The sequence below is a fragment of the Anthonomus grandis genome, chromosome 16 (genome assembly GCF_022605725.1).
Source record: "Anthonomus grandis grandis chromosome 16, icAntGran1.3, whole genome shotgun sequence".
Classification (NCBI taxonomy): Eukaryota; Metazoa; Arthropoda; class Insecta; order Coleoptera; family Curculionidae; genus Anthonomus; species Anthonomus grandis.
The window spans coordinates 17,914,728-17,938,693 of record NC_065561.1 but is presented as its reverse complement, the minus strand read 5'-3'; the positions used below and the strand labels follow the sequence as shown (position 1 = coordinate 17,938,693).

Here is a 23,966-nt window from a genome sequence, read left to right as displayed (position 1 = left end):
CAAGACGAGCAGCATTAAAAGGAAACTTACTGACAGCACTAAGCAGAAAAAGAAGAAAATGCCTTCGAAAGTTTTGAGCATCAGCATCAACAGCAATCAAGAAGATGGTGTCTGTCCTGGATGTGAAGAGAACTACAGCAATTCTTACGGTGAAGGCGATTGGGTCAGGTGCGCAACATGCAAGCGTTGATTGAAGAGGCGATTCCCTTTTCAATCAACGATGCAAGTCTTGGTGGCATGAAATTTGCACAAGCTACATGGGACAAAAGCAATTCCATTGCGACCTATGTAATTAAACATTTCTTAAACATTGTGATGTTGCGTACTCTTACGTACTCTTTGGCATATGTGGCGCTAAGAGGACGCATTTGTATTTAAAAAAAAAAGGGTTGTGTTATTTTTAATGTAGAAATAATTGTCTTTATTGTAGTTTTATGTAGAAAAGAATATTAAGTGCGTACTTTTAGGCGCGCCTACCCTATACTAATAATTTTAATTTAAAAAAGAACTGAAATTTCTTCAAAACTTAAATAACACAACTATTGCAATATTTATAGCGATACGCCTTGCTGTCGAGAAATAAAATAGTGTTTTTTCACGTTTTACTCGAAAACCTTAAGGTTATGTGGGAAAAGTATAGATACAAAAACTATCGATTTTTAATCAACATTATTTTTTGCCAAAAAACCGCTTTTCATTAACTCTTCTCTTAACCCCCCACCCACCCCACACAACTTGCCAGAAAGATTTTTTTTTCAAAAATCATTGTTTTTCAAAATAATACGCATGAATAATGGCTGGTTTCGTCGTTAATATCCTAACTTATAATACAGTTTGTTTATTTAATTTTGATATAATTATATGTATATTATTATTTGATATAATTATATGTATATTAATAAATATTTCATACAAAAACAGTGCTATCAGATTGGATATTATGGACGAAAAATAATGATTTTTGAAAAGAATTTCTTACTGGGCAAATGTTTGGGGTGGGTGGGGGGTTAAGGGTTGTGTTAATGAAAAACAATATTTTTGCAGAAAATATGTAGGCAATATTTAATTTAATAACACTGTTTATTTAAATTTGATATAATTTTATATACAAATATTTAGTATAAAAACAGCGTTATTAGATTAGATAATATGGACAAAAAACCGTGATTTTTCAAGAGAATTTCATCAAACATTTGAGGTGTAGTAATCGAGTTTAAGAACTAGATATTTAAATCCCGTGTCAATTTTTTTAAATGCCGAAATTTTCTCCTTTTTGTAAACAGAATAGTATATGATATATGTATAGTTTAATAAATATACCCTGACTATATACGGTTAATAAATATATATTTAACGATAATATTATATGACGTGTTGCTTGGGTAGTCACTCAAAAAGCAAAAGAAGTACAGAGGTACACAGACAGTTCTATGTTACCAAAAATATAAACTTTGTAAAAACAAAAGTGACTTTTTTAAATTTTTTGCGCATGTCAGTTCAGCAAAAGTGAATTTTCTCAATAATGGTGAAGTATCGTAGTATCATAATGATCTTCGTATAAGTATTTATAACTATTTTGCCTACAGCCTCTAGAGCATTTTTAAAACATTCTTTATAAAAGAGAGGTTGAGTTATTTTATATCTGATGATATAAAGTCCTGATTGTCGTTAAAAGGTGTCCAATGAATGCTGAAGGAAGCTGCAAGAGTTGAAAGATGTGACTAACTAGGTATAAATGTCAATTGTCTTCATGTCCGTCTTCGTCAAACCTCCTTTGTGTAGATCAAGATTCTGCTCTGTCGTGGAGATCTGGTCCTGGTCCTAAGAATTCCAATGCTAAAATGTTTTTTATTCCCGGTTCTTTGCTTTGAAGTAGAAACTTGAGACTCAAGATGTAGACATACCAAAAGATGTTGAGAATTTCATGAACAGAACAATTGACCAACGTGGAGATAAGCAATACAGATTGAAAGTACAGAGAACTGATAGTCCAAGAAGAAAATGTGATCTCTGGATTTCAAGGAAAAGAATGCCTTGGCTTAGAAACATGAATGGATCCACGTCAAATCATTTTATCGATTTAAGGCAGCATTTTCCAAAATGCAAGAGAATCAACGTCTGACATAAAAAGGCATATAAAGGAGAAGAAGAAGACACATAGATGCCTCCTTCAATGAAAAAAAGAGAGTAGACTCCCGAGTATATTGTCTATATTTGGGTCTTAAATTCCCCATTAATGGAAAGACATTCTATTACCTACATTGATTATGAGGTGTCCTAATGTCAAATCGTAGATTTGTACAAGAAACTATATATTTAAGAAGTGCTATTGCTCTTTTTATACTAAAACAATAAAATATTGAGTGACATAATAGTTAAAACTCGTCCCTCTTCCTTCACGCTCTAGTAAATTCACCCTGTTTAACCCCCGTTTCTAATACCGGGGGTAGTAAATCGAAAAACGCACGTGTTTCTCTCTGTCCCCCACCCCATCGGAATACTGTTATTTTGGTTTGATTTAAAAACCTAGTTCTCTTTTTTTTAAGCTGATTACTGTCCGGGTATTAAACTCAAATGCAACGCGCGTATTTAGAGAGGGACAGTAATTTAACATTTAATTTTTCTGCGATGCTATCTCGCGTTTTGTTTGCATAGCAGATGAAGTTTTAATCTCTTAGAATTGGGCATTTAAATGGAGAGAGATTTGTTATAGCTGTGCTGTCCACTGATTTTTATGACGAGTATATGGAAGCATTCTTACTCTACTGAAATGTTGTCACAAGAACTACAGCAATCAAGAGAAAAAGTCGTCGTGGTCACTGCGATTGGCCTCCCAGTTTGCCAGATTTAATGACACTGGATTTTTATTTGTGGGAAACTAATTATGTCTTGGAACTGAAGTAAAATACCAAAATGCCCTTTGGAACTAAATTTTCAACCTCGATCCAGTCAGGCAGGAGTTCATCGGAGATGGTTCTCTCTTTTTAAATAAATACACAATCGAACGCCTTGACAAGATCTTAAATAAAAGCATGCGCAAATTGGTTCAATGTATTAAAACTTCTCTAAAGCCTTTTATAGTGTAACTATTACCTGCTTATTAAGAAGCTTAAGAAGACTTTTTGGTGCAATTTAATATAGGTTTTATGTTACACACCTTAGAACTCTCTTCTGGGATTCCCCAAGGTTCTTTCGTTTTTTCAATATGATTATAACTTATTGGGCAGTGCTATAGCATGCAGTTAATGAATACCTTTTGCAGATGATCTTAAAATATAGATTCAACAAAATATAGAGGGCTCTTGATCAGTGGTGTTGTAAGATACCTTACCATTAAGCCGATTAATCTGGTATGAAGACATCCATGAGGATAAATGAGCATCGGATTTAGTTTGTATCAAATGCTCATAGAACACCCTAGGTCATATTTCGTGAACGAACCACAATCTGTTGTCATTAAAAATTTACTAATACACCGACCCAACTTCCTTTATTTATGACATATGCGCCTAACCCCCTAAGGTTATGACATACGATGGGGATTGTGGGGTGATATATGACATGCGATAAATTCAGACGCTTTTCTGATATGCGTTTTTAATTGTGTTGTTAATTACTGAGTTTATGTTGAACGTAAATTATGTTTTTAGGGTGAAACCGGTAGGGGGGTTACTTCCACATGTTTCCGGTGAAGAAGGTCAATTTTTTTATATATTGACACACATCCGTATGTTTCTCTGATGTTCTACTGACAAAAAAAAACAGAAAAACAATAATTTCAACAACGATTTTTATTTGACAGTTTTAATTTGCCACAAACTCAACAGGATTAATACGGTGATCCATCCAATCGGTATCAGATTGACCGTCAGGAGTTGCGGGGTCCAGAAGGATTCGCCTTTTCTTATAACATTTCTTAGGCCTACAATAGGTAAGGTCACTGGCAAACATTTCGAAATCAACTGAAGAAAATACGGTAAACTTTCTAAGGGCCATAACATACCTAAAAGGAATAAATGTCTTCACTTAATTTTAAATAGGACACTATAGAAGAGTTCGGTAGTACAGTTCCTAAGATTAATGGGGCTCTTAAATTTTGGTTTAAAATCTGGTGCGAGCATCAGCAGATTGCTAAACGACAAGGAAGTAGCTCTTGCAACTTGGTTGTACGGGGTGTCCCAAATTCGAGCCTCACCATTGGGATCTCGTAAACTAAAAGAGATACGAGGTCGGTCAAATTAAGGGAAAGTTGCGCAATTTGGTGCTCATTAAAACGCCCTTTAAAATATCAAAAATTCCGAATAGTTCCGAAGATATTTGGAAAAAACCGAATATTGGCGAATTCATACTTTCTCTATATTACAAAATGGTGTCGTCAGGTTTTCAAACCAAAGTTTCGTATTTCAGCTGTCATCATCAAGTTTTTTTGTTTTTTTAAATACGGCCATGAATATTTTATTACGGATTTAAGAGCCCCTTACGTTCCTAAACCAATTCACAAATTTTATATTAATGAATATTTCCATAAGGACTCATGTGTTAAAGAGAAAGACAAGAAATATATTTTAATAGGATTAAAAACGTTTTCTTTATAGTGCTAGTATATTAATTAGTTTTATTCTTCTCCTGAAGATGCTAACATCATTAGCGAAACACGTGTCGAGAGTAAAAATAAAGGGTTTTGGTTAGTGTTAAAACTGTCTCGTAATTTTATAACGAACACTATTGGTCAATAGAAATCCCGAGGCAGAATCAAGAACTAAGACCTCAGGGACAACGATCATTGGGTCGGTATGTAGCACAATAAAATTATCTAATATTTTTTCTTGAAAGAAATGTAACATCTGAAAGATATGCAGAATTAATAAGGGCTAATTTAATGGATTCCTTAATGGAAGAACCTTTGGTGTACCACCCCATAATGGACGATGCGTCACCAATTTACTAAATGAATTGTTTCCTAACAAATGGATTGGAAACCAAGGAGTTGGCCTGCTAGAAGCCCCGACCTAAACCCTTTAGATTACTTTCTTTGGGGATTTCTTCAAAACTGCCTTATCAAAATACGCCACAAAACCTTGAAGCCTTACATCAAGACCTAACAAGGGAGATTAGGGCTATCCCCGCAAGAATTATTCAGCGTGCGATCCATAAAGTTCAGTCAGGCGGATTACTATAATTATTTATGAATATTTGCTTTAATTGTGTTATTTTTAAATCTCTGTTTATGTTAGTGTTTAAGCTTTTTTTATTAATGCGTTAATATAAAAAAATGTGTTTTTAATCCCATTAAATTTTTTGTCATTATTATAAAATTTTTGAATAAGTATTGATTTAGGAATATAAGGGGCTCTTAAAATCCGTAATAAAAAATCCAGGGCCGTATTTAAAAAAACAAACTTGATGATGATAGCTGAAATACGAAACGTCGCCGTCGGTTTGAAAATCTGACTACACCGTTTTGTAATATAGAAAAAGTAGCAATAAGAATGAGTAATTTATTTTATTATATCTATTCAAATAGTAAAAATGAAATCGCCAATATTCGGTTTTTTCCAAATCTTTTCGGAACTATTCGGAATTTTTGAGATTTCAAAAGGGCGTCTGAATGAACACCAAATTGCGCAACTTTGCCTCAATTTAACCGACCTCGTATCTCTTTTATTTTACGAGATCCCAATGGTGAGGCTCGAATTTAGGACACCCTGTAGAAAGAAATTGATGGATATACACTGATAAGAGTCAACTGACTTATTTGAGACTGGATTAAGCCAATGCTAGTAGGGAGGTGATGAAGGCTGTATTTGAATGTGTCCAAAGTTTCTAAGTCTCAAAACCCACCAACAGGACATAAGTAGACTCAGATCTGTCTGTCTATTGTCAAACGCCTCTTCGATATCCTAAAACACATCGACTTTGCCTCACACGAGATGGTGTAGGACCAGATGCATGGATTTGCCAATCTGGTAATCAGATTGTTGCACGTGCATTGGATGATCAATTAGTTTCTCATAATTAGAGAAAACAGGTATAAGTGGTCACTTTTTCCTAGTTTCGAAATAAAGAGCAAGGCAATCTTAAACAATTTGACAATATGGATTGATATATTCTCCCGTGGTGAAGATTTGAAGAAGAGGATTGACTGATCTCACTCTTCGTAGCTGATTATCCTCCTAGTCTCGTAATTTGTGGAAATCGATGTCCGAAAGAGGGATCGAGATCTTCCAAGATCTCCCACTCATCAGGAAGTTACGGTAACCCAATTTCTATATCAGTTTAAACAGTACTTTACAGAGTAATGTTTGATTGTTGAGGATTCTGTAAAATCGTCACAGAATCGACTCTATAAGGTCCTGAAGTCACTTGTCAAGTCACTCGGGGATTCTGTTACAAGCTAATTGGTATGATATAGGGTGGAATATGGATACGACGTTAGGAAAGCTAATCGTGCATGCACCGAAGAGCTCCATTGATCCAGGACTAATTTACGACTCCATTGAAGAAAACTGAGGGTGTTGCAGTCAGTTGCATTAATGCATCTCCCTCAAATGCCTTGCAAATCTTTCACGAAGTTGACAGATACTCAGGAGGACCTCTTAGAGTTGGACTATTATGTAGTTACAGATGTTCTTAGGCCAATGTAAGCACACTAGTATAAAACCTCTTTAGATCTTAGAAAATTTAAATAAAAACGACACTCGACATTCATGCGGTTTGTCTGCAGACGCTAATCTCCAATGGATTCGCGTTTTTATTGAATAATTTGTGCTATTGTTAAATAAGCTCAACACTAATGCCTGTAAACATACATAGTCAACTTACCACACATAATAATAACTGGTAAAAGAATTCCGGTCACAGTATAGTTGGCTTGCGAATGAGTCTTACTAGCCACAGAGATATAAAAACCTGCAAATAAAAGCAAATTAGAAAAAAATTAATTTTTATTAATGTACTTCTTACCTAGCACTAATCCGCAGCTATTTTGAATGATACATATAAGTGCCATGTGAAAAAAGGATCCTTGATATTCCAAACCGTAGATGTATAAAGTGACGATCAAAGGAGTTAATGCGTGAAAAACGCAAATTGAGAATTGTAGTATTAAGTGTCCTAAAACGACCTCTAAGGTCGTAACTCCTGCTGCTAAAGATCGGTCCCAAACACCTTAAAACGTGATTTTTATAATAGTCATTAAGGGCGTGATTTAATTGATTCACCTTCACACTTTTCCGAAACAATTATTTGCGAGGTCATAGTTGCACCGAAGAAAAATCCAAACCTAAAAACAATTTTCAAACAAACAATTCGTACTCTTAAAAGCACCTTACGTTGCAAGCAATCCTGGTATCAAGAACATCAAATATGGATCGTACTTCTTGCCGAAAAGATAGTGTTCGTTTATAGGCGGTTGACCTATACGTTTGTTCCAGTTGCAATCCTGATAAAGATCCCTTTGAAAGTCCAAGAACAAATCAATGAGCTTGTACTTCAACCCTTCCCCCAACGGTTTGGAGCTCATATCGAACTCTCCGTGGATTTTAGCAGATTCCAAGGATTCAGGGTCTACGGATAGCATATCTCTGGCCTGTAAATAAACACCAACCTGTCAAGAAAAGCCCTGGTTAACTAATTGGATAATGGTGGTTCCAAGTGATTCCTCCAGAACATATTATTCAATTAGTGCAGATCAGAAGATGTTTTTATCAATACTCCTAATGGAAACGATACGAAAAAGTCTGGTATCTTCGTCTTCTTCCACTTCGGGGAGATTCGTTAATTGTCAACTACCTCTCCATCTTTTAAGGCTTCTTCTTGGTTGATATATTTGTCCCACTGCCACTTATGTTATCATATCTTTCCCATCTCACATTATCTTGTATTTCGCATTGTTCTCTGATATCTCTGTTTTTTACTCTGTCTCTTGTTTTCTCCCCTATTTTCTCAGTCTTTTCCACTGAGTTTTGTCTTATTGATGTGCGGACTTCTGTACCCTTAGCTTTTTAACTGAGTTGTGGGTGCTTGATATATCTATCCCATATATCTAAATTGCTACGAGATTACTCCACCACGATGCGATTGTCATATTCTTGGTTTTGTTGATAGAGATGTTCATGTTGAGTTGGTGACTTACTTGGAAGAACTGGAAGTGTTGTCTCTGTAGGTCGCTTTGTGATTCAGCAATAATTGCTGCATCATCGGCGTAAGGTCAACATACCAATTCCTTTGTTTGTTACTTTATTTATAATTTTGTCCATAAGAACATTAAACAAAATGGAACTTAGGCTGTCACTAGCTATTTAAATTGGAGGATATTGTGGAGTAACTTTGTTATATTTGCCTGGGCCTTGAACATCAAACGTCATTGTTAGATCTCTATCTGGTATGAACAACATCAAAAGGACTTCTAAGAGAGTTCTTCCTGCTACTGTAACTCAACTGGTCCAGCTTAGAGATGAATAGGTCCGAACCACTTGCTAAGAATCTGTATAGAGTGTACCCACTGCTCTTGTTACTTTATCATAAGACGTTTGTTACCTATCACTGTACTATACAGCATTTATGAGACAATGAGTCTATATCTTTAGCTATTATAGTAAAGAAAATGTCATTAGCAAATAAACGTAGATTGGTCCATGGAGCAAATTCTGTACCTGAATATTTCTCTCCATTACAATTGGACTGATATTTGGAATAATAGAAGTTTAATGAAAGTGGTTTCATTGGCCTAATTCAAGTCATTTCACTCGTTTAGGCGTAAATTTAATTAGACCCAGAGAGCCCTTTTTTAGTAGAATGTGTTGGTGATTAATATTATCAAACGCCTTTGAGAGATCGGTAGTTTTGTTAAAATGTATACAGGGTGGTCCAGTTTAAACGTCATTAATTTTATTGCGTGATGTAGGGCTAGGGTGTTAAAGTTAAGAATAATTATTTGTTTATTTATCATAACTTTTAAACTACCCGCTCAATTAATATTAAATTTCGCATGCAGGTTATTGTACTCAATTGTCAATTACTGATGAAGCCAATTTTTAAAAAAAATTGCCAGTGGCGTAACGTACGAAAGGACTTAATTCTAAATTCTCTATCACGTATTAAAATTAATGACGTTTAAACTGGACCACCCTGTATATATATAACGTACTAGGATAATTTTGTTTGGCCAAATTAATGACAATTTCTTTTTTTTTAATTAAATTATGTATTTTGTAATAGTGCATCATTATTTTTTTCTGTTTCGACTAATGAGTACAAAACTGGTTATATTAAATATCATCATACTACAATTATATTATGCACTGCTTTTAATGATCTATATAAAAAAAACATTATTTAAAATTAACGAACGTGAAAATAGAAAATATTTTATGAAATCTTGACCATTTGTCGAGTTAGTTTTATCCAGTTTTCTATTTTTTGGCATAGTATCAGCATCCAAATTGCCATCTCAAAGTCATATTCATTGAAGCCATAATAAAATGGCGGGCATACTTCGCGACATCTCGAGACACATGTAGAAAGTTTCGGAACAGTCATCTACCTAATGTACAAGAAGCCCTGGCAGCTAGGGTTCAATTCAAGAATGAATATTGGCGCGACATTCAAATCGAAGGAAATAAATACAGTATAAAAAAAATTCTAGTAATCGCAAGTAATTGTGTTAATAATTAGTGTGTAATAAATCTGTTGACTTATATAAGAAGAGATCAACAGATTTATCCTCGGCGACGTCATTAGCTTCGAGGGTTCGTTGAGATGCATTGCATGATGGTGAGTTGAGAGTTGCTCCTCTCTTCTTTAAATAGAAAGAGTTACTGAGGCCTAAGTACAACATACTCTGCATTTCAGAGACACATAATCACACTGAATTTTTAAAACTAAAGCAAGTATCAAAAATTGAACAACGGTAAGTTCAGTTCCCCGAAAAAATAGCAAAGATCTTATTTATAGGAATTTCGTAAGTCCAACTTGAGACAGATCATTAATAGCCGGGATAAAAAGGAAATTTTTACGTTAAAGTGTATGCAGTTTAACTTGTATGTTATTTCAAGTATTTGCCTTCCCTAGAAATTGATATGAAATATCAGAATTAGCCTATTGGCATCTCATCCGTCGCCTAGCATCTAAAGTGCAAAGAAGAATAAAGTGAGCGACGAGCACATCTCGGGACACACGTAGAATTTTGGCGAATGTTCCGGAACAGTCGTCTACCTAATATACAAGAAGCCCTGGCCGTTAGGGTTCAATTCGAGTCTGAATATTGGCGCGACTTTCAAATCGAAGGAAATAAATACAGTATAAGTAAAAAATTCTAGTAATCGCAAGTAATTGTCTTATTGACTATTTTTATGTTTTTAGTACTTATGCCAGAATTCAGGAAAACCTTCAAAAAAGCAAAGAACACCGAGGGACTGACTGAGAGTTGACTTCAAACCACATTAACTAGAATTGTTAACTCTCGTGGAAAGAGAAACATGTGAAGATGATCTTATTGTATATAACAGCTGTCATCGTATCTCGCATCCCAGTTCACAACGCTGTAGATCTTTCCAATCAAGTGGTTGTAGACCTCTATCTTCCATTGCACTGTTTACTTCTTCTCTCCACGATCTCCTTGGTCTACCCCTTTTCTTGCGTTTGATGAAGCCCCACATTCGCTTTGGCCATCGTTGATCATTCATCCTTTCGATATAGCCATATGTCTATGCCCATACGTTTCAGTATTCTTTATTCTATGCTATCTGGTTAGTTCATTTCCATTGCTTTTATTTTGGAGACGTCTTTTTTATTTATTATGGAAAGCTCTGAACCATTTGTGTATTTTAATTTTTGTGGTTATTCCAGAGTATACTACATAGCTGACATATTGCTGCATTACCTTGTCGAATTCATCTTTCGCCTAGAACCGAAGGTATTCGCGCCATCTCTGGGCGGAAGTGTAAAATTTGGAAATGTTCCGAAACTCGCCGCTAGAAGTCTAAATATTGGCGCGACATTTAAATAGTAAATACAGTGTGAATTAATGTTTCAAGTGGTTGTAAATGATTATGTTATTAATGTGTAATAAATTCGCACTTAAACGAGCAGTATGAATACTAAAGTACTTTCTTTTATGGACGATTACATCCATTGGAAATATTACATTTTAGAATTTCCATCAAAAATCTATTTCAGTGATCCTTACCTTCTCTTCATAGCACTGAGAAAAGTTCTGTGGAAAATATATATAAGCAATAATAATCCCATGCTTTATAGCTTCTGTGGCATCATCCACTCCATCAAACCTCATCTAAAAAATGCGTTTTAACTTCGAATTAATCAACATAATGTAAACTTACAATATCTATCATAGGATCATCCAAATACTCTATAAACCGACAGCTCAAATTTCTAAATGTGCAATCGTAAGTTTCACTATTTGGTATTGCGGAAAGTCTCTTATCATACATGTGACATCCGTCCCAAGGGACTTCGTAATTAATTATTCCAAGCTTTAGGTCTCTGAGTTGCCCCCCGATGCAGTAGACGAAAAAAAAGGTTTGTGTTATTGGCAATACTCCAAAAAGGATTAAACCCCTAAAACATTAACCTTGAATAATAAGAGCCCTTGTTTATGGTGTAACTTACATAATATTTCTTTTGAACTGCGTCCAGTTTTTATGTAACAGTGACTGCACATGTTTCGGATTTACGCCCCAAATTTCATAAGGCTCATTTGGTTTCTCTAAGAGTTTCTAGGAAATATTGCTGTTTAAATATATTCAATTGTGCAGTAAAACTTTTATACCTCAGTTGATTGATATTCTTGAAAGCTCTGCATAGAAGTGGAGGGAGTATAGTACATAGAGTTTTGGTTTTTTTCTATGTCAGAATACTTCCCTTCGTCTTCTTGGATGCATAATTTTAAAAAAGCTTGCTCCAAAGTTTCGGATTCATAGAGAGACAAAATGATTAGAGGTGGCTGCTCAGTAAGGAGATGCCCGTTCCTCATTAAGCCAACCTATATTTTAAACTTATTCATCTAATGCAGCTGATATGGAACACACTAACCTTATCAGCCCCATTACACTCTTCAATATAGTGAGTGGTAAGTAAAACGGTAACTTTTTGGTCACGAACCAATTCTATAAAATAACTCCATATCCTGGAATAAAATAATGACTAATTGGAGTATGTACATTAAAATGTTCAGCATACTTTTCTCTTAAAACAGAATCGACTCCCACAGTGGGTTCGTCAAGAATCAGCAGTTCTGGTTCGCTAACAATGGTTGCAGCTAAAGAGATTCTTCGTTGCTCCCCACCGCTACAGTCTCTGACATACCTTGAAAACCACTAGTACAGGTTATAAAAAAATAAATTCCAAATAACTTACTGGTTTCGTGGAGGTAAGTCAAGTAACTTTGACAGCTCGTAGAACCTGTTGAAGATCCGATCATCTGACATATTGGCAATCCTTCCGAAGAAATAAATGGTCTCTTTAACGGTGTATTCTGGAACCAAAGCCGTATCCTAAGGAGCTTAAACTTAGCAAAGGAACAAACGGTTTTATTAAAAAATTACTTGAGGCATGTAGCCCATTCTTGGTCCAGGCACCACCCCTTTCGTTCCAGGTTTATATCCCAAAGTCCACACGTCACCTTTGTCCAATTTTTTGCGACCGATTATGCAGTTTAGTAAGGTAGTTTTACCGCATCCGCTTGCACCCAAGAGACCATAACTTAAAAGCGATGATTTAACCTAAGGTACTTGAATAAAAAAGTGTTGCACTTACATGGTTGCTTTTTCAACAGACATCGACAAGTTTTCGAAAATGGTGTCTTTTCCGTAAGTCTTTTGTGCTGATTTTACGTAAACAGCTAAATGGTCCGTCATGGTTCTTATGATAATATTACATGTAGACGAAAATAATAATTCTTAAATTGATCGACTGATTTAATGAAGCCACGCGTTTTAAATAATATCACATATAATTACGGTTTAGTGAAAAAAAATAGAGTGAAACACATTAATTAGATAATTGTATTTATAAAAACAGACCAATTTTCTTAATTTACTAGGCAAAGTGTAACAGTTGTTGTCTTAACACAGTAGAAGTTTAACGATAAATAAACTATGATTTTAAAATTAGAATCCTTAAGAAATGTATCAAATTGATAATTCGCTCCAAAATATATCAGCTTTAAATGTAAATAGTCGCTAATAGATGTTACTGAAGGGTACGTACGATAACGATATTAACAGATGCGAATATACCAGCCTCGAAGATTCGAGAATGATCTCGTCCGTCGTCTCTGTCGTAACATCCTGGGACACACGTAGAAAGTTGGCGAATGTTCTGGAATAGTGGTCTACCTAATATATAAGGAGCACTCGCCGCTAATATTTAAATCCTATCTAATAGAGGTACCTATTAAATTTAACTGTCTGGAAAACCCCAAAAGAAAATGGCATGAATAATAAATGCAGGGATTTATTTATTGGAAAATGATTAATTTCTTGCAGGCAGTTGTCCTATATGTACCAAAAAGAAGTACAACAATGTCTGGAAACAGTTATTAGAGGGCGAAAAGTGACCTAAATTTGAAATAAACAAGAAACCATAAATCTTTCACGATTTCACGTCCCGTATATTGTTAATCTATATTTTATAAATATTTTAATAAGGGTGCAAAGTGTAAAAATAATGAATCAGGCACTTGAATGCAATTGACTAAATTATAGAAAAAAAAAACCCTTACAATCGCTAAGAAGCCCAAACAATAAACTGATGAGGGTCCCACAAAGCCGAGACGTCGAACTTTAAATTGACTGAAACTTAGTTTGCTATTTTACCCTGAAGTACCCTGGACTAAACGAGTTCCGAAACAGTGAATATTTTACGTGAAATGCAAGGGGTGAAAATAGAGAATTTATTCCAGGCAGTTGACTTCGGGAAATAATTCAGCTGCCTGGACTAAATTAAATTAAAAAAAAACCTAAAAGATGGAATGGTCCAAAAGTTACCCTTCTGTTGAGGGAAAGGGTTGGGTTATTATGGGCTATTAATTAATTGCTTGATAATTTTTTATATATATTTTTTTGGAATTACTTTCTTCAATCTTTACCTAGAATATTCTGAAATAAGAATTGAAATTTTGCTGAAAAACCTCTTGAAAATAGGATCAATTTGGCCGTGTCACCTATCTGGATCGTTTTGTAGTTCCTGGTTTTGTAGTTCTGGTTCTCAAGGCCCTGGAGGTATACCTTTGAAATCTCCAAACTTCTTCAATCTTGCAGATCTGACAAGTAACTTCTCCGGTATCCAACCTGGAGGAAAATCCCACAGTTTTCTTTCTTGGTGTTTAGGAATAACAGGATTGCATTACCTATCGCTTGCTGCTTAAAGAATTTCTTGTCCTATCTTTTATATGCCGAAATTTCAGTTTTATAATGACACGATTTCAATTATGCCTTAGTATGCCTAGTATAGTGAATAAATACAGCTAAGAAACTATACCTACTAACCTCATTGCAATATTATTAAAGCATCCTCGAAGTTGTTTCGTTATTTTCTTTAGTTAAAGCTCAAGTTTTGCTTAGGTCAAGTGCTTTTATTATTTGCTGATGATACCAATATCATTTCTGAAAACTTTCGAACTGTTGAAGATCGGTGTGCATCAAACACCGATTACTTGTTTTTAATACTAGAATGATTTTTCTTTTGGGTTTTCGGTACAATCGAGCGATTAGTTCACTTCTTTTCAAAACTAAGAGAGTTATAGGATTTTACGGATTTAAAACATGATCTTGGACTTATTTAGCCTTTTGAGACTTATAAAACTTTATTTTTGTAATCCAAGGCACTTAAATATTGGATTCTTATAAACCGCTATTTACCTTGGAGGGATTCCTAATTCTGTTCACCCTTTACATCTTTGAAACAGCTGCGCTGATTCGCAAGCTAGTACAAAGCGTCCCTTAGCCAAATGTCAATGTCAAACATTTGTCAATTATAACAAAATGTCAAATCGGGCATCAGCTGATTATTCAAGGTTATAGGCGACTCGTGCCCCTTCGCCCCGCCGACCGTAGCAATAAAATTAAAAATTTCATTAATTTCGCTTATCTCCTGGTTATGAAAAACACGAAATTTTTTTGCTGACGTCAAAATTCCGAAAATAAATTACACCTTCAATATTTCAAGTCGGTTTTGTAATCAGTACAATCAGTCGGCGTAGAGACACCATCACTTTGTACCGGATTTTTTTTCTTCTATATTGTTTCCCGTTTAATTTCCCTTTAAGAAATGTCTCTTAAAAAGTCCGTTACGTTCCTCCACAGTAAAAATGGTATCGCTTGCCTTAGCTCGAGGGCCAGGTAAGGACCTAAACCCTGCCAAAGCTATGACCTTTTATGACCTACACTAAACCTAACCTAACTTTTTAGTTCTTGGTGGTCGGGGGTTCCAATGGGCCCCCCTGATGTAATCCTTGGTGTCACCGAGGCCTTTAAACGTGACAACAACCCCAAGAAGATTAACTTAGGAGTGGGAGCGTACAGGGATGACGATGGTAAACCCTATGTACTCCCATGTGTCCGCAAAGCTGAAGAGAAACTCCGGGCAAAAAATTTAGATCATGAATATGCACCAATAGGAGGAACTGCCGAATTTTGCAAGCACAGTATCGAGCTTGCTTTAGGAGAGGGATCTGAAGTTGTGCAAAATGGCTTGAATGCCACAATCCAAGGTATCTCAGGCACTGGGTCCCTTAGGGTTGCCGCTGCCTTTTTAAATGGATTTTTCCCTGGAAATAAGGTGGTGTATTTACCTAACCCTTCTTGGGGCAATCACACTCCTCTCTTTAAACATTCAGGATTGGAGGTGAAATCTTATAGATATTATGACCCTAGCACTTGTGGCCTTGACTTTGCTGGAGCTCTGGACGATATTTCAGTAAGTATTTAATAGAAAGTCTGTTAATTTATGCAACTCTTGTTAAGGCACATTTTTTTTGGTTTTTTACAATATCACCTCAATAGATGCACTGCCAAAGTAGCCCATATGTTATATCTATATTTTCTAAGTTAATTAATTAAGGCTCAATATGAAGTTTGTCTTTGATATGTGATTGAATTGTATGATTTGATTGAATTATAAACCCAACTGCAGAAAAGTTTCTATAATGTCTTTTTGTGATAATGAATACACTTTTTACAGTAACATAAAGTCTCGAAAACTTGTTTTTGATGGTTGGGTTGGGTGGGATTGATATGATTTTTCCCATAATTTTAGATCCAATTTTCAGGTTTTTCAAGTTGCTAAACTAGACATTTACCATATTTTTACCCCAATTTTTAGAAAATCCCAGAAAAATCAATAGTTCTTCTGCATGCATGTGCCCATAACCCCACAGGGGTTGACCCCACAAAAGAGCAATGGGCGGAACTCTCCAACTTGATCAAGAAGAAAAATTTGTTCCCATTCTTTGACATGGCTTATCAAGGCTTTGCGACAGGCAGTGTCGATAATGATGCATTCGCGGTAAGTACAAAAAATTGATTTTTAAATCATCTCTTGTGGCATTCATTTATAGTTAAAAGATTTCCATTACTCTATATTGAATGATAAGCTTTATCAGCTTCTTTTGCATTAACAGTAGTTTATTGACATCATATTGATGTCATAAAGTTACCACATAACTTATAATCAAGTAAATTTAAAAACAATAAGAGCATGCTTTCAGATTTAAGATTATAAGAGTGAATTAAATTAACTACAATAAATGGACAGTTTATCCTCATTCTTCCTTATTTTAAACATTAGTATAACACTGATTAAATTAAGCTAGTTAATAATGATTCCCCTTATTTTCTATTTTAATGAACACAGAAGTTGCTTTAGCTTTATTTAGCAATTTGTTAGTACTATTTAGAAGAGCCTATTTTGGAAATGTCTAATTCAGTAAATTGTTAAAATCCTCATATTTATAACATTTCAAATATAAGGTATAGTATAATACAACCAGTAAAATCAAAGTAATAACTAACTACTGTATGCTAAATCCTTTCCATCACCTTAAAAGATTCTCTTCCTGTATCTTCTTATCTCTTCGACAATATCTATTGACCTCAACATTGTTATTAATACTTCATGTGGACTTATTCTTGTGGAAATTCTTACTTAAATTAAGTGAATACAATTTTCTTACATCCATATTTTTGTTTCACCATAAAGTAAGTTGCAGGGAAATGATTTTTTTTATATCAGTATCCACTTTTGGGCAACATTCAATTGTTGCAAATAGCAGTCACAGACTCCACTGTAGCCATAATTTAAATGAGATTGAACTAAGGAGTAATATAGGCCTTTAAGATGCTTGATGTTCAAATAATTCTTGTAATATTTAAATGTTGAGACAAAACCTCTTATTTTATAATTTATATTTTACCTGATTTTATTGTTAAATTACTAAGGTATACTTATTTTCTGTACATATCTTGTTGAGCTAATGCATTTTTAACAAAAATGTATATTTTCTTATACAATAAAGCACTTTTTGACTTTGACTATTTGTCAGGTTCAAATTCACAGTAATTGATTTATATTTAATGGGAAGATTTTTGTGATTTACTGTATCAAAGGCTTTTTTTTTGTCCACAAATATTCTTAATATGGGCTTATTTTGGTCTAGGGAGTCATACAAATAGGAATTATAATAATAATATTTTTGGGTGATTTTTTTCTTGAAATTCAAACTGGTTGCAGGACAAGCTTTTGCATTTGTTAAGAAATTTAGTAATAAATTGTTTGTTTTAATATTTTTTCAATAATTTTTAATATACTGGAGATGAGAGGTGCTGTTCTAACATTATTAACATCCTCTAAGGATCCTTATAGATTGGTATAATAGTACCTATTTTAAAGACATCTGGAAAAATACCTGTATTAAAATACAAATTAGTTATTACAGATTGAGATATATTTTTAAGTTTTCTTTAGTGTTTCAAAGAGTATATCACCTTGACCTGGCACTTTGTTGCTTTTTAACTAGGGATGCGCCGAATCATCGATTCGGCTTCCGTATTCGTCCGCTTCTGCCGATTTTTTAACTATTCGGGTTCGGCCGAAGCAAAAAATTGCTGTTATATGTGATATAACAGCAATTTTTATATGATATCTGAAAATAATAATAAGTATGCAAGGTGTAGTAAGTGTAATTGCAAGATATCTAGAGGCGGAATTGGTAAGAGCGCTACAACAACATCAGTGATTAACCACCTAAAAAGAAAACATAAAGACGATCATAAGGAGTTCCAAGGAAAATCTGCGATTAAAAAGTTAAAACAGCCAACAATTGCTGATTCTCTACAGTTACGTACTAAATGGGAAATTGACGATCACCGTGCAAAACCTATTCATTATGCAATAGGTGAAATGATTGCTTTAGATAATTTACCTTATTCTATTGTAACTAATTTGGGTTTTCAAAGATTGATGTTCAAAGTTGCGCCCCAATATACCTTACCCGGCAGAAAATATTTTACTGAAAATATTGTTCCTAACATTTATGACCGCTTAGTGACAGTGATAAAAACAGTTTATTAAATGTAGACTCTTTATCGTTAATATCTGATCTATGGACTTGCTCTCACACAAATGAGAGTTTTATTAGTTTCACGGGCCATTGGTTTGATTCTGACTTTAAGTATAATCATTTGGTGTTTAACTGTAAACATTTTTCTGGAAGTCATACTGGTGAGTCAATAAAAAATGTATTCTTTGATATGTTAAATATGAGGAATATAAACATTTCCAAAGTTCATTTGATGGTACGAGATAATGGTGCTAATATTGTAAAGTGCTGTAACGATGCTGGAATCCCTAGTGTGTCATGTTTTATTCATAACCTTCAATTAGTGATTACCCAAACTATAGACACCCAAAGATCTGTTTTGGATTTAATAGCAACTTGCAAAAAAATGGTGGGACATTTTAACCATTCATCTGCCGCATGTACAAAATTAAAAGAAATTCAAACAGAGTTAAATATACCAGGTAATAAGTTAATTCAAGATGTCCCAACTAGGTGGAATTCCACCTTTTTAATGCTCAAAAGAATATATGAGCAAAAGAGAGCTTTAACTGTCTATGCAGCCGATCATAATGTGGATAATTTAACATCAAACCAGTAGGTGTTATTAGAATAATTAATAAATCTTCTACAACCATTCGAAGAGATTACAAAAAAAATGAGTTCGAATGAAGCGTTGATATCGGAAGTTTTGCCAACTGTTGTTACATTGAAAAAATACTTGATGAAAGACCAGGCTGAATTTTTTGGGGTTGGAACAATGAAGCAAATCGTTTTTGATCAAATTTCAAAGAGATTCGATGTTTTATTTAAAAATAAATTCTTTGTAATTTCAACTAGGTATATTAAACCCTAGGTTTAAGTTAGCATTTTTTCAAAGTGATAATCTTAAAAATTATAAACAGTATATAATAGATGAGTATGAGCATTATTTTTCAGTACAAGGACAATCAATTAACTCTGACGATGATGATATCCCATTATCAAGAATTCAACCAACAGTATATTTAAAAAACAATTTATCTGATAAAACTAGTGAAGAAGTAGGATCATCTCAAAGTAAATTATGGCAATGTTTTGACAAAATTGCAGCTAGTTCTGCAACCAAAACACCCAATAAAAATAATAAAAATAGCATTAAAGAAGAATTTGAAATGTACCTGTCTTTACCTTTAATTAATAGAACCGAGAATCCAACTACTTGGTGGAAAGACCGAAAAACAGTTTTTCCTAATTTACTTCAGATACTTTTAAAATTTCTTACAGCCCCTGCTTCTAGTGTATATAGTGAAAGGTCATTTTCGGAAGCAGGTAATATTTATGATGAAACTAGAAGCAGACTACTTCCAAAAAATGCGGAAAAGTTGCTGTTCATCCACCATAATTTACCTCTTGTAAATTTCCAGTACTGAAAAATAATGCTCTTTTTCATGTTTTCAGTGCGTTTTTGTTGTTTTTTTTTTATTTTTTTTTGGACTATGTTGTTTAGCTTTTATGAGAGTTATTTTTTTGTTTGTTATAAATATATCGAAATAACATTTCCTATATTTGGGTTTTTAATGTGATGTTTTTGTTAATAAATGTTTAAAAGTCATGCTTATAATGACATAATTTTTTTTATTTTTCCCTCTTGCTTAACAAATTTAATGTTCGCTCAATAGCTTTAATAACAATTCGGCCGAATCATAGCAAAATTTAAACAGATTCGGTATTCGGCCGAATCGAAAAAATTACGCTTCGGCGCATCCCTATTTTTAACTTTTATATGACTTTCTTGTTAAAATATTTGAAAATCTCAGTGTCCTTTAACATAATTTCCCTATTTGCTTATTTTTCAGTTTACTTACCTCTTCCTCTTTTATGTTCTACACAATTTTGCAACCCCATGCTATAAGCTTTTGCTTGTGTTATTATTTCAAAGGATATGAATTTATTGTTTGTCTTTTATTTTGACCATTTACCAAGTTGTTACACCTCTTGTATTCCGCTTTCAACTGCTCATTATTTGGAGTAGTTTTTATGATTTAAGCTTCTTAATATATGCAGTTGTGCCAGGTTTACCTTGCTATTAGTATTCGCTAGGTATGACCAATTTTCCTGTTCAAAATCTAACAGAACTGGTAATAATTTATAAATTTTTTAGCTTAGTCTTTTCATTGTAGACTACTCAAAGAGGGTGAAAAAAATGTTAAGTCTAATTCGTCCATTTATTTTCTTAATGCGATCACCCCTTGTAACAAAATTACTTATGTAGCTAAAATATCCACTGGATACAACAGTATTTACAAGAAAACCCCTGCAGGAACTTCTAAAATATAGTATATAACTGCTATTTTTCAATACCAGGTTCGTCACTTCATTAAAGAAGGACACAAAATAGCCCTCTGTCAGAGCTACGCTAAAAACATGGGTCTCTACGGCCAAAGGGCGGGAGCCTTCAGCATAACTGCAGACTCAAAAGAGGAATCCGACAGAGTAATGTCCCAAATCAAGATCCTCATTAGAGCGTTATACTCTAACCCACCGCTACACGGCGCCAGGATCGTGACCGAGATCCTTGGTGATCCACAACTGAGAGCTGACTGGTAAAAAAGTCAACAACAACTTCCGAATCCTGCATTGCAATTTTTCTTATTTATAGGCTTAAAGAAGTGAAAGGAATGGCCGACAGAATTATCTCGGTCAGAACCAAGTTGAGGGACAACTTAAAGAAGGAAGGATCGATCAAGAGTTGGGAACACATCACGAATCAAATCGGGATGTTCTGTTTCACTGGGATGAATGCTCAACAAGTATTTATAGTTCCATTTAGCTTTATATAGTTATATTGGCAATCTATTATTTTTAGGTTGAAAGGTTAACTAAAGAATTTAGCATCTACCTCACTAAAGATGGCCGTATTTCAATGGCAGGAGTCACAAGTAAAAATGTGGAATACCTCGCTCACGGAATACATCAAGTAACTAAGTAGAAACAAAAACGATATGCTGGGTAAAGAGATGTTACTGTCTTCTTAGACGCTTCTAGACGTTTTTGTTAGGAGCTTATTTTTTTATATAATCTTTTTGCTTACTCATGTATTATACTTTTAAAGACATTTTTTTTCATAAGCATTTTTTACATACAGGTTTCACTTTGTACAAGTCTTTGCCAGATATTGCATTAATATTGTGTTAGCTTTAAGCCCAAAATGTATTGTTTTTGTTGAACTATTGTTAGGATCAAATTAAGTAATATACATGATTTAGATTTGGTTTTTTATTTAAATTTCAAATGTTATTGTTATAAGGGAATATAAGAATAAAATTTTTAGATAACAAATCCAAGTAGAAGCTCTATGTTTCTTAAACCTATAATGCATAATAATAATAATCGTTTTTATTTAAGATACATGGGTGTAAATTTAGCCGCATTTGGTGAGGTTTAACTTATAGTTACTCTTCCATCTGACCACTGCCTGTACTACACCGTGTCTTTCTAGTAAACATCAATGAAACTGAGAAAAAACTATATGAATCAGCAATAATTTAACTTATACAACTCATTTTATTAGGATGAGCAGAGTTGGTTTTTCGATATAGTGCTCAGAGAACCAATCCAAGATGTTGGTCTAAGGAATCACAACTACTTACTGCATTTATAAGTAAAACGTCTTTGAAAAAGGAACAGTATATTGTGTATGGCCTCACGAAAAAGTTTCTCCCTTAAATACAATGCTTGATTTCCTAATACCAAAAGTGCTTTAATTTTTATGTAAGTTTTTTTTATATGCTCTCTAAATCTTAGATCTGTATCCAAGTATAGGTTGTATAGATCTGTATCCAGCCCAAGGTTTGTTTCACATTTTAAGAATGTCAAAATCTGACCATTCAAGATAAGCCCTGGGGATTGCTGCAATGCAGCCCGGCACTTTTCATAACAGAACAGTTTTTGAAGCATTTGTCCTCAAATTGTGATCTGCAGAATAATGTAGGGCAGAGCTTAAAAGATGTCAGCGGTATCAGGCTCACAAGGGTCAAAGTAATGCAACATTTATTTGTCATCCGCATATAATTGCATAAAAGTATCTGAAACACTTATCATATGAAGACTACAGGCGAAAAAGGATGAGGGTCACAAATCCAAAGTTTTGTGCAAAACAGATTTTAAATTTAAAAACCTTGTATTTTCTTATAGCTTAACTCTTTTTCGAAGATTTTTTTTTTATATGTTTTTACCAAAAGAGTTTAAAACTACTAATTTTTTAACATAAGCATCTGGAAAAAAATGTCATTATGGTTATGTACACAAAATCAGGAAAAAAAAATGATGGTCCAAAAATTTTTTATTCATTTACAAAGTAAAGTTGAGCTTTGACACTACAAAAACGTTTTAAATCCTGCAGGTTTTGGTATTTCTTAGCATTGATGGGAATCCTGTTTTCATATTTGAAATTTGGAAGTTCAAATTGTCCTGAAGGTAGATCTAATATACCAACTATGTTGTCTGCATTTTTTAATTTGCCTTTGGCTGCTTTTCCTTTTTTGGTAGTTCCCAGTTTTTTTTTTGTAGGCACTACGACGCTTGAAATAAAGCCTCCATTGTACGAATCACGATGATCGATCATTCTGGGCTCTTCTTTTTTTATGAGCAGTTCTCTGATTGGGCGGGTTTCAAAGGGACATTTTGTTACATAATAGTTTGTTAAATGATCAGTCCAGCTTCGAAAAATCTCTTGATCTTCACAGCTAACTACTTTAAAGGGACTTGGTTTAACGCGGGCATTTCGAATGTGATCATTCCAACCGAAAGGAAGTTCGACAAAAGCTTTGATTAAGCCCATATTACGATCACATTCCATGTCCTCTAATTGGAAAAATCATTTTTATACACTGAAGCCTACTTTATGTACCACATAATGAAGCATTCGAAACAAAGTATAATTTTTATTCTGTCCACAAGACAAATCACAAGTTCTTGAACTTCGGGATTCAATTCATTGAGTATGTAATTAAACAGCATAGAAGCAACTTCGTCTGCTCCTTTTTTTGCGGCGGTTTCTGTATACGTATAAAAAAATGCCTCACCACTGGCTAAAACGTGAATATTAAATAAGTAGAACGATAATTACTGTCGTTTGTAGTATACGTCATTAGTTCTAATGTTTGGCAGTGGCAAGTTTTTTTGATAATCCATAGCAATAGCTTCAATATGGCGGTGTTGTTGAGCTCTTTCGCGTTCGGATCGTTTTCTTTGATAAAAAGCCTCTGCCTTCTTAAGGTGAAGGTGATTTGTCACATGTAATGTAGCAAGGTTTGAAGCCTGTGAAGGATCTGCAATTTTTGCTTTATATTCATCGCAACTGCTGCATGTGTGCGCAGGTAACCAAAGCTAATATTAAATTTGTTTA

General features: G+C 34.1%; 2 protein-coding genes across 2 annotated transcripts; one reads left to right on the top strand and one right to left on the bottom strand.

Annotated features, from left to right (window-relative positions):
* Positions 1-3,773: 3,773 nt before the first annotated feature.
* On the bottom strand, positions 3,774-13,000 carry LOC126745689 (ABC transporter G family member 23-like). The gene is made up of 14 exons (XM_050453654.1): positions 12,778-13,000; positions 12,567-12,723; positions 12,379-12,515; positions 12,202-12,327; positions 12,055-12,148; positions 11,792-12,004; positions 11,632-11,738; positions 11,343-11,580; positions 11,189-11,293; positions 7,332-7,588; positions 7,221-7,282; positions 6,964-7,167; positions 6,823-6,909; positions 3,774-4,003 (listed from the first exon to the last, which is right to left on the bottom strand). The coding sequence occupies exons 1-14, from the start codon at positions 12,876-12,878 to the stop codon at positions 3,792-3,794; spliced, it is 2,100 nt and encodes a 699-aa protein (XP_050309611.1). The 5' UTR covers positions 12,879-13,000; the 3' UTR covers positions 3,774-3,791.
* Positions 13,001-15,035: 2,035 nt separating this feature from the next.
* On the top strand, positions 15,036-21,830 carry LOC126745800 (aspartate aminotransferase, mitochondrial). Its single transcript, XM_050453806.1, has 6 exons — positions 15,036-15,362; positions 15,432-15,939; positions 16,345-16,527; positions 20,924-21,162; positions 21,219-21,369; positions 21,426-21,830. The coding sequence occupies exons 1-6, from the start codon at positions 15,292-15,294 to the stop codon at positions 21,546-21,548; spliced, it is 1,275 nt and encodes a 424-aa protein (XP_050309763.1). The 5' UTR covers positions 15,036-15,291; the 3' UTR covers positions 21,549-21,830.
* Positions 21,831-23,966: the final 2,136 nt, after the last annotated feature.